This window comes from Ctenopharyngodon idella, chromosome 24 (assembly GCF_019924925.1).
Source record: "Ctenopharyngodon idella isolate HZGC_01 chromosome 24, HZGC01, whole genome shotgun sequence".
In the NCBI taxonomy this organism is placed as follows: Eukaryota; Metazoa; Chordata; class Actinopteri; order Cypriniformes; family Xenocyprididae; genus Ctenopharyngodon; species Ctenopharyngodon idella.
In genome coordinates this window covers 11,349,650-11,361,070 of record NC_067243.1, presented here as the reverse complement: position 1 = coordinate 11,361,070, position 11,421 = coordinate 11,349,650, and the positions used below count along the sequence as shown (strand labels likewise).

General features: G+C 38.8%; 1 protein-coding gene across 5 annotated transcripts; it reads right to left on the bottom strand.

Moving 5' to 3' along the window:
• Nucleotides 1–583: 583 nt before the first annotated feature.
• Nucleotides 584–9,299, bottom strand: det1 (DET1 partner of COP1 E3 ubiquitin ligase). Of its 5 annotated transcripts, none has more exons than XM_051884646.1 (7): nucleotides 9,237–9,299; nucleotides 7,624–7,706; nucleotides 6,466–7,234; nucleotides 3,567–3,920; nucleotides 3,135–3,325; nucleotides 1,471–1,662; nucleotides 584–1,001 (listed from the first exon to the last, which is right to left on the bottom strand). In XM_051884646.1, exons 3-7 carry the CDS (start codon nucleotides 7,216–7,218, stop codon nucleotides 812–814), a joined length of 1,680 nt encoding a protein of 559 aa, XP_051740606.1. In that variant the 5' UTR covers nucleotides 7,219–7,234; nucleotides 7,624–7,706; nucleotides 9,237–9,299; the 3' UTR covers nucleotides 584–811. The 5 variants fall into 5 exon arrangements, with proteins under 5 accessions (XP_051740606.1, XP_051740607.1, XP_051740604.1 ...); XM_051884647.1 differs by lacking the exon at nucleotides 9,237–9,299 and adding an exon at nucleotides 8,176–8,441; XM_051884644.1 differs by lacking the exon at nucleotides 7,624–7,706 and having other exon boundaries at nucleotides 9,237–9,263.
• Nucleotides 9,300–11,421: the final 2,122 nt, after the last annotated feature.

The window sequence follows — 11,421 nt, the reverse complement described above, 5'->3', positions numbered from 1 at the left end:
AAACATGAGTCGTCTGGGATTTACGCGTTCGATTTATTAGTTCTAATTGTATTTTTTCTTCATTATGAAGGGGGGGAAAATCTTTTCCCTCTGTATGGAAGTTCACAAAACAGCCGTTTTAAAGCCGTCGCAATCTCCCGTATTGAAAATTGTCCTTCAATCAACGCTGAAGTGCTTGTTAAAACAGATGCATTTTCTTCAACCTCTGCTCTATCAACTGAACAATCGTATTCCCACAGGGAAGCTTCTCACTTAGTAAACTGGCTATAATGAATCAATTTCAGAATTAGTTTTTGTTGTTATTATTGTGGCATTAGTGTTGGTGTGGTGTTGCGTGCTTCGAACCCACCTCCGTTTTTTGGTTAATGCTGGTCGACTATGTGGGAGCTGACTAGGTAATGGAAGCTGAACTATTTCATTAGGCTTTTGAGGGGGAAAACTGCTAAAAGGGGGCATTAGCATATTCTATACTTTCTCTGCTATTTAAAAGCCAGTAGATGAATGTGAACTGAATATCTTAATGTTCAAACATCTGTTTTGACAACAACCTTTCACTTTCAGCGAGAAAAGACAGGACAGTGGATCGAACAACACTGTAATATAAATATTACAAGTTTTATTTTGCACATTGCAAATTAGTAAAAAAAAAGAAAAAAAAAATCAAAATATATAAAAATCATTAGTGTAAATGCATAAAAAGACATTACATTTGTAATAAATAAAACTTTAATATAAAAAAAGATGTATAAAAAGACACGTCTCCGATTCCATGAGTCTCTCCAATCACACGTCTGTACTCACACATGCAATATCATACGCATCCGTGGCGCATGTGAAAGTTGACAACGTATTCGGCATTGGTGCGCTGCACAGAGATGGCGAAGGGCTCGAAGGGATGGAAGGTGAACGCGACGAGTCTCCTGACCGCGTGGTTAATGGGTCTGCCCAGCAGGCCTGCCTGGATCTTAAATTTCAGCAATCCCGAGTCCCTCGCGTAGAACCTGCAGGAGGAAAAAAAAAGCAGTGCCAGTTTATTATGATGGCAAGGCGACAGCAAGACTCTGGTGTATTTTACAGCATAAGCGAACTGTCGTTTGGTACATCAGAAAATTATGGTAACATTTGTCAGGGAAATTTTTGAGAGCTCTCAGGAAGTGTTTTAAATATCGCCTGTCACGGCATGAAATTACACTTCAGTGTTTCAAGATTTAACAAGGAAGTTGATGCAGACCTCACGCTGGGCCTCGTTTTTCACTATACTGGAAAAGTGGGCGTACATTCTGGCCTCTTCTGCAATTCACTGACTTTGACAACAATCTTTAGACTGTGTGTATGTCAACATTTAAGGATTTTAAAAAACTCTATATTCAGGAATGCTTTAAAAGTAAAAAGTAACCACAAAATGGTTAATAATATTTCAATAAAAAGTCCGAACTGCTTAACAGATGGGACTCTTAAGCTTAAAGGTACCGTATGGGATGATCGCCACAGGTCTTCGGCCGTTCCATGACAGACACCCACTTGTCATCGTAGCTGAAGAGGGAAAGATCCAGATACGGGCTGCTGCTGTAGGACTGAGCACTGATGGGCAGCTGACCAAGAAGCCTCCTGACCGCCTCTGTGTGCCCTCCGTATTTGGCATTCACGATAGTGTCTTTGAACCTAGGCACAAACAAAACGGTCCACAAATAATGTGTACTGTGCAGGCCAAGTGACACACTAATTAAACAGAAAAACCCCTTCGGTGTGGGCGGTGCTACCAAACATGATGGCAAAGAAATAGAAACCAAGAAACAGCTGCTTAGGACAAAACCTTGGATGGAAGAGAGATCTTGTCACCTATCAAACTTTAAAAGGGAAAATTAGACTGACAAATTATATTTAGTCTCATAAATACTTTTGTCAGCAATAATTTACAGTCCCCCTGTGGTGAAAATCAAGTTTTTAATGTTGCCTATATGTCTATGTGGATTTTCTAATATGCTTTATGACAAACCATGTGCAAATTCATAAGTCAATACCATTGCTGAGTATTTTCTCCTTAAAACTTCAGTCTCAAAAATGCGGTTTGAAATCACTGGTATTTCTGACGTCACAAACTACCTTGTAACCTCGTCAAAGAGTCAGTGGATCTCTGAGCTGGTGTGAGTGAGTGGAGGCGGGGCTAATTTGCATATGCATAGAACCGTGCATACTAAATGAGGCAAGGGTCTAGAGTTACATTCAAGCTTGTTTTATTTTAAGGCATGAAGAAATTTTTTTTCAAGGAAAAAAACATTTAAATATGTAATTTTGGTGATTAAAGATGAGTTTTAAGGGATATAATTATTGACTACAGGGGGACTTTAAGGGAAAAAAAATATTTTATGATTTGGACACTATGTACACTACTGTGGGGGTTGTTTTTTTTTTTTTTTTTTTTAATAATTGCTATTCTTTCAGCAAGGATGCATTATGTTGATCAAAATTGCTATTTCAAATAAATGCTGTTCTTTTGAACTTTCTATTTATCAAAAAAAAAAACAATGCATCACAGTTTCCACAAAACAATTAAGCAGCACAACTGATTCCATCATCAATAATAATAAAGGTTTTTTGAGCACCAAATCAACATCATATAATGATTTCTGAAGGATCATGTGACACTGAAGACTGGTGTAATGGCTGCTGAAAATTCAGCTTTGCTATCACTTGAATACATTACATTTTAAAATATATTTTAATACAAAATGGTTATTTTAAATTGTAATAATACTGCACAATATTAATGTATTTCTGATCAAATAAACGCGGCCTTGGTAAGCATAAGAGACTTCTTTCAAAAACAAAAACCCACAGAAATCTTACTAACCCCACAACATAGTGTACAAACGAAAGTCTGTCTGCCTCACTTTAGGTGAGCCTCACTTTTTTTTTTTTTACCAGCCTGCATTTTAGAGACATAATTAGAGTTTTTAACATCAAAAGATGTCAGCACGAGCGAGTTCTCACCCAATATGTAGAGCAGCAAATTTTATACGGAGTCATTGTGAGGGTCTTTTGTGAGAAAGTGAGGCAGGCCTCCTCTGGCTTGAGCATCAATTTGTGGCTTATGAATTGCCATGCTTGATTCTCTTGATTTTTTTTTATCTCACCTGCGTTGTACCTGACGGGCAAAGTTGTTGCTGGAAGCAGAGCAGGGGAACTGCACGGCCTCGCTGTGGAGTGTGGCGTTACGGAAGAGGTCGCAGAAGTTTTCAAAAAGCTCCAGAAGTTTGTCAGAAGTGTTCTCAAAGACCGCAATAACCTCTGTGGTTAGCATATTGTAAACCACGAAGAAAGAGGGCTAAAAATCAAGAGGAGAGGAGAATTGAGATGGTAGTTTACACAATGATAGTTTACTTTTGAAAGCACAACCAATCCAACAAAAATGACTTAACACAAATCCCACCTGTATAGAGATTCACAACAAAACCATAACAAACATTATATCTTACACTACCTAAGATTAAGGGATGACGCCAGCAAGGGCGTATCTGATTCAGTCTCCGATTACTCCAGTGCATGTGTGTGTTTTTTTTTTTCACCTGCGAGGGGTCGGTGACCCTCAGCGTGACCACATCTTCGCTAGTGTACTTGATGAACAGGTGATGTTCGTCCAGGAGCTGCATCTTCCACATGCGCAGCTGCCTGAGCTGATCGAAGAATTGAAAGAACCGCCGTTTGGCTGTAGCGCTGCCATCCTGCTCTGCCCTCCTCCACAGGTACACCAGCAGACGGTGCTTCAAGGAGTTGATGGTTTTCTCTTTATACAGGCGGGAGAAACCGGGCTGGCCTTCAGCCTGGGCCTCGGGGTAAACCGCAGACAGCGTCAGCAGGTCATCCTCGTAACAAAAACGGCCGATGGTGCGCACGTCAAGGAAGGTTCCTTCTGGTGTCACCTGGGCAGGAGGAAGGAACAAAAATAAATTTTGATGGGGCTGAAACGTGAAACGAAGGCTGCCTTCCAAGGATCCTTTAAATTGAGATGGCTTTCTAGGGCTTCTTTTCTTCGAGATATGCAGCCTTAATAGGGCATAGCCTTCCATTTGAGAAACACCCATACACTCACCGGCCAATTTATTAGGTACAACTGATCAACTGCTCATTAATGTAAATGGCAGAAACTCAATGCATTTAGGCAAGTAGACACATGGACAAGGCGATCTGCTGAAGTTTAAATTGAGCATCAGAATGGGGAACAAATGTGGTTTAAGTGACTTTGAACATGGCATGGTTGTTGGTGCCAGATGGGCTGGTCTGAGTATTTCAGAAACTGCTGATCTACCGGGATTTTCACGCACAACCATCTCTAGGGTGTATGGAGAATGGTCAGAAACAAAGAAAATAGCCAGTGAGCGGCGGTTCTGTGGGCCAAAATGTCTTGTTAATGCCAGAGGTCAGAGGAGAACGGCCAGACTGGTTTGAGCTGATAGAAAGGCAACAGTCACTCAAATAACTACTCGTTACACATAACGTACACACAACATGACGAACCTTGAAGCAGATGGATTACAGCAGCAGAAGGCACACCGGTGCCACTCCTGTCAGGTAAGAATAGGAAATTGAGGCTACAATTACAGAAAGTCATTGCCTGGTCTGATGAGTCTCCATTTTTTGCTGCGATATTCAGATGGAATGGTCAGAATTTGGCGTAAACAACATAAAAGCATGGATCCATCCTGCCTTGTATCTACAGTTTAGGCTGGTGGTGGTGGTTTAATGGTGTGGGGCTATTTTCTTGGCACACTTTGCCTCCCTTAGTACCAATTGAGCATCATTTAAACACCACAGCCTACCTGAGTAGTGTTGCTGACCATCCCTTTATGACCACAGTGTACCCATTTTCTGATGGCTACTTCCAGTTCCAGCAGGATAATGTGCCATGTCACAAAGCTCAAATCATCTCAAACTGGTTTCTTGAACATGACATTGAGTTCACTATACTCAAATGGCCTCCACAGTCTTCAGATCTCAATCCAATAGAGCACCTTCGGGATGTGGTGGAACGGGAGATTTGCATCATGGATGTGCAGCCGACAAATCTGCCGCAGCTGTGTGAGGCTATCATGTCAATTGGGGCTTTTACACCGAATAGTTATAGGAACTCAATTATAGGAACTAGCCACTAGGATAGTTCCCCAAGAACTAATTTCTCCCCTGGGCCATGTTCCTGGTTGCATTCGCACCGGGAATAGGACCTGTAAAGCGGCCAACAGCGGCGTCTTTAAGCACAGCATTTACAAACACTAAAAACCGGTGCATGGAGGATGTTGTGATCAGAGCTGTTTGTTGTGTGTCGTAGGTTTCATGATAACGGAGATGGAAAGCATAATTTACGCGACTGAAAGAGCAAGAAGTGGGGCTAAGAGACGAAATCTCCTATGACAACTTTCAGTATTACATATCATCGAGGCGGAGAAAAGAACACAACCCTGAAGACAACAGGTAAATGCCGTTATCGCTGTTTTCCCATGTTTGTGAAGTAAATATGTTTACACGGCTTTTTAAAATGCCGGGTGCCGGTGTTTGACATGCGTTTGAACCAATCAACATACACTTACGTCACTGATAGTTCTTATAGTGCTGGTTTAGACCCTACTCTGAAGTAGGAGCTAATTTAGTTCCCCCAAAAGGAGTTCCTAGAACTAAAATCGTCCCTAGCTCCTGCAGTGCAAACACGCTAAAATCCGGGTACTTCAGTCAATAGTTCTAGGAACTATGAAAAGGTTCCTCTGGTGCAAAAGCCCCTAATATGGACCAAAATCTCTGAGGAATGTCTCCAGCACCTTATAAATCTATGTCATGAAGAATTAAGGCAGTTCTGAAGGCAAAAAGGGGGTCCAATCCAGGACTAGCAAAGTGTACCTAATAAAGTGGCTGATGATTGTAGATTTATCTCTTTATTGGCATTTCTTTGGTATTTTTATTTGTCTAAAATGTACAGAAATGACAAGAAATTATGTGAATAAATAGGGTGATCGGACTGGCAAAATGACAAACCAAATTCAAACCTGGAAAAGCCAAATTCACTGACAAAAATTCAGTTTGATAAAGAATTATTTCAATAAAAATATTTAAACTAAAAACGATTAAATACAACAATATATTTTATACTTATGAATATAATTTATATAATAAATATTCTTTAAAAAAAATTTTTTTTTGCCATTTTTAATACTTTTGTCATAAAAAGTAGAGAAATGACCAAAAAAAATGAGTATAAAAAGGGGTAATGGGACTGGCAAATGACAAAAGCCTGATTTAAACCTGTGCCGCCCACCTGAAAACCATAACCAGACAAAATAAATTTAGTTGACAACCAATTGTCAATAATATTGGAATGATTGGCATAAATATGAATAAAAATAGACACAAATACAACATATAAGACAGTTCTGGGTGATTTGTGCTGTACAGTAAAGTCTTAGACACAGTTACTCTTACCTGAAAAACATGTATAGTCTGTTGCTGCACAGAAAGCACCGCCAGTATATTTCTGTACAGGTACAGTCCTTGATTGTGTGACAGAATGATTTTGTCACACTTAAAGGTGCGTGTATCACACAGTCGGCCTGTGTGCAGGTCTATGATGTGCAGTGAGTAGTCCTCAAGAGGTGAGCGAGGGTTCGGTGTCACGGATTCGTTGTTTCTGTACACCTCAAAAAAGTGCGGATGAGGTTCTTCAGGCAAGTAGGCAGCTGAGCCGACGATCACATAGCGGCAGTCGTCGGTAAAAAGACTGCATTCTCTATTCAAGTGCTCACCGTTGGAGGCCACGTTGGTGACGTGGAGCAGGGAGAAGAAGCGTTCGAAGAGTCTGCCTCTGATGTTGAGGGAGCGTTGGTCATTCCCATTGGCAAGTGTTTCTCCCTCCTGACCCTGGAGAAGATCTTCAGCGGCTTGGCATCCTTGATACTCGTAGATTTCCAAGGAAGTCTGATCAGAGGAGAATGCAATAAAGCATCTTCCGTCAGGGGAGAACTTACGCAGGAAGCAGGGCGGCTTCTCCACGTTCACCACTGTGAAGTTGGGGAACAGGTTCTGGTGGAAGCAGCGCACACGGTACCAATGAGCTCCAAGTGGACCGGAGCAGATCCGACGCCTTTCTAGCCTGTGGACCACATTCTGGTTCTGGATGCGTCTCGGCTTCAGAGTGGGGAAATCATCCTCTGATGTAGTGTTGCGGTGAGCAGCCATAATAACAGCTTTACCACTGTAAATGAGAAATTTAACAATCAAGTTAATAAATGCAGAGCAGATCTCCCTACAAAATTATTTTATAGGCTATACAAAACAAAAAATAAAGCCATACTAACAGCTGTATCACCACAAATGAGAAATTATAACATTATTGGATGAGATTATATTAATAAAGTTAATAAATACAAAGCAGATAGGATCTCACTACAAAAATATTTTATATAATACTAAAAAATATAAACAAATAGGCAGACAAACAGATGCTATGACTGTTTTTTGTTGCTTTTTCGTATTTATTTTATACTTAAAACATAAAAACAAGCTCGTTTAAAAATGAATCAAAATAAAACATCAGTATAAACACCAAAACACACGCAGTTGATTAAGTTATGTATCTCTTACCTGCATGTTCATTTAAATACTTCTCATGTTAATATCTGTGCACCTTTAACTCTCTGGGAGTACAAGCATGGCCAAGAGACAACCTACACCAACATAAAATAAAAAATGAGAGCAAAAACGTTTGAAAGGGAGGTACAATGCGGTTTAAAAGTTTATTCGCGAGTGTAAATAAGTTTAGAGGTCTGTTCGCTTTCCAACCGGCGGAAGTAACTGGCATCGGCGAGCTCTGCGCGTAAACAGTAGACACAGAGTGTCAGAGCGCCCCCTTCAGCAGCGGCGAAACAGCGCAACTACATCACTGTGGTAAAACGAATGAGATTCTTTGAGCGATTTGGTTTGATTAGATGTCCTGTTAAATTTACTCGTTAAAATCAGTAGCGCTGCGTAAATATGTAGGATAAGGGTATCCACACTGCTAGATTGGTTTTCTGAGGAGATTATTACTGTCAGTGACAAAGGCTACAGTAAAATATTTTGGAAGAATTCCCTGCTTATAAAAACCGAACTAAACTGGTTTACTGGTTTCTCAGCATGGTTAAACTGGTCTCTTACCCGTTTTTAAAATGGTTTGTGGCTCTTTTCAGGTGGTCAGGCAGGGAGACTAGCTTGCTGAACTAGTTTAAACTGATCGTCTTTCAGCATAAGTATTGGGACAAGGTATAGGAAAGGATTCAGGATTGGGCTAGTGAGAGCACTAAACCCCTGCTTAAACCATCCTAATCTGGTTTGTCGGGCTTAAGTGGTCTAGGGCTAGATTTAAAGAGGTTTTGGGCACTTTCCGAATGGTCTCATCTGGTGTTGCCCATGTTCTTTACTGTATTTTGGGAAACATAGAGAGTGTTAAGAATTAGAGTGAGCAAAAACAAAATGGCCACCCGCAGACAAGACATTACCTGCATGGCCATCTGATTGATCAAAATCACAGCACTGAACATCTGAAATGCATTAGTATTAAGAAGGTTGTGAAGTATCATCGTAATTGAGACATTGACCAAAAATTGTTACAAAAGAGATGCTTTTTTATTTTCTGCTAGGTACACTATTTGTATGTATTTGTATTTGTGTGTGCATGATGTGTTATTGGTCCTATGGTTGTATTGTAGTTGTTTTATGATGGAGTTGAGTTGTTGTTTGATTGTTTAAATTGGAATACCTGTTAATACTCATAGATGTGTATGGGTCATTGACAAATAAGGTTTTTAAAAGTGGGAAAAAAAACATAATGGAGATAATAAAACTTCAAAATTAATTGTAAGTGTTAACAATGAGATTGTGGTTTTTATAATCAATTAACACTGCTTTTGTCATTTTTTACAAGATGTAATAAATCATTCAAAACCAAAAAAGTCATTCGGTTGAACCAAATTAACAAAATTTCGATTTTACCAAATGACACTTGGTTATACCGATATTTTCAAACAATGCTAACAGGCTGATATCTAGCTAGCTAGCATAAGGACAATCAAACATTTTATATTTAGTACAAGTTTTTAAAATATTACAACATTTCCTGTGTTTTATAGTGGTTGTACCGAATGACCTGATGTTTCGGGACATGCGTATGAGCAAGTGAAAACATGAATTTTTCAAATAGTTAAGAGAGAGTTAGTTACTTTGCTTCACGACCATGTGGTCCTTTGCAGACACATCCTGTCACATGATATTGACCGCATGACTTGATCCAAAATGGTCCCTTTATATTGGTTACTCCGAATGACATCAATGAAATTCATTTTTCTGGACATTCTTTCTCATAACAAAGCAACGACTTCTACACATAATTTTAATATCATTTTGCACTATGTTGATATATGATGTTATAAAATCAAGCCACAAAAAATATATATACATTTATTACATTTTAACCACAAATGAAATGGCTGTATTGGCCTTTGGACGGTTAAACCGAATGACCTTTTGACACTTCAAAATCTTTAAAATACATTTATATGTAGCAACCTTTTAAAACCTTTTGGATTCAAAACCTTTAAAACATTTTGGATTCAATAAAAGAGATCTAGTTGTACTACCTTACATACTTTGGAAGTCATATCTTTGTTTTTTATTATTATCAAGGCTTTTGGACAAAAATAAAATGTCTCGTCATGTCATTGACCCGTATAAGATTACCTGATGATTAATAGAAGGCTTTTAGCTGAAACTTTTATTTCCCTATTGTAAATCGAATAAAGAAACGTCGTTATTTTTAGTTATACTCACCTAAGGCATACATTAGTATGGCCAGGCTGAGAGACCAGCATTTTTTTCAGCAGGGTTATTTTTCAGCAGGGTTATTAAATTTACTTTTCAGGTAGAAGAAATTTCTTGGTCAGGGTTTGGTTGGCGAGAGGTCTAACAAAAGGGAAATTTAGAACTGATAATTAGGGACAAAGCACTTCCCATTTATGCACCCATTAGCAGAGTACACCGAAAAGGCAAAGCAGTGACAGATGAGGTCATCTCACTCTTTTGTCTTCCCTTTCTGCCATAGAAAAAAAAATGACAAATGTTCAAAATGCCTTTTCGCTTCCACGTTTTATGGAGCATTTGGACTTTGTAAATACACTTTTAATTCCGTATTCAATAGGCAGCATGCTCGTCTTCCAGAAAATGTTTAAAATTATGATATTAACAAACCATTTTTAAATGTCAATTGACAGGGTAGTTCCATGATGATTAGGACAGAGGTCAATAAATCTTTACAGAACACCACTAATGGAGGTGCTTTCCTGGTACGGTTTGAAATTATTATGGTGATTTTTTTTATTTTTTTTATTTTTTTGAAGCAATCATAAATTGAAAAATCCATAAATGAAATTACACAATAAAAATGAGGTACAATGTTTTAAAAAAAAGCATGCATATATATATATATATATATATAAGAATAAATTCAGACTCTGAGTGAGCATATAAAAAAAATGTAAAAATGATTTTTCAAAGTTGCAAGACAAAGATTACTGACATATGTAAACACTATTTCAGTGTTTCTACTTCAAAAGTTCATATTTAATTCAATGTGTTACTTGCCATTTCTTTTTGTAAGTATTTGCTAGCAATTTCTGATTGAAATTTGTAAATCCTACACCAATTTTTTTCCCTGTGTACATGAATATAGTGTTACATACAGGCTGATTCCTACATATATGCGTTTGTTTGACCGAATAAGATTTTAAGCTCAATCTTGCAGTACTTCTGATGTGGAGCTCCAAAAAGGGAACATGAGATAAAGTCTAATTTGCCCAAATTCATTTAGTGTTCTTTCTCCAAAATGGATTATGAGGGCTGAAAAATTGAAAAAGAAAAATGAATAAGAACTGAGCACAGAAGGAAACCTGTGTGCTTGGCCTTGAGAGTATGATAATGGATTTGTACCCAATTATCCTCGACCCAAGTATGTAGAGACCCAGTTGGTAGATTATATAAGTTGTAATCTTCAGTAATGGCAGGTTGTGAGCATGAAAGGTATTCCAGTGGAAAAACATGGAAAAAGAACATTAGAGCCCTCCAAATGCTACGTGCCAGCGTTTTGAGTGCACTCTCTACCCATGGGCCAAAGCGCTTCGCTTAGGGGCCAAAAACATGGCAGCTATAACATTATGGTATAGGGTTTGCATTTGAGATTTTTCCAAATAATGGCCTTTCATTCGGCTCTTTTCTCTTTGTCAAGGGTCATCATCTTCCCTTTCAGGTTTTGTTTTTGGTTTTACGTCCCCCCTCCTCACTCTCCGGCAAAATGCATGAGGAAGATTCATTTCCTCTGCATCCAGAGCCCGAGTGGTAGATGGAGGGTCCTTA

What these genes read in the sequence shown, in the direction of transcription:
- det1 (XM_051884646.1), bottom strand. Translation starts at nt 7,218, where the DNA reads ATGGCTGCTCACCGCAACACTACATCAGAGGATGATTTCCCCACTCTG. An exon ending in AGACTATACATGTTTTTCAG is followed by an intron (nt 3,921 to 6,465) that starts GTAAGAGTAACT and finishes CCTCCTGCCCAG; the next exon opens with GTGACACCAGAAGGAACCTT. An exon ending in GGGTCACCGACCCCTCGCAG is followed by an intron (nt 3,326 to 3,566) that starts GTGAAAAAAAAA and finishes CTTGATTTTTAG; the next exon opens with CCCTCTTTCTTCGTGGTTTA.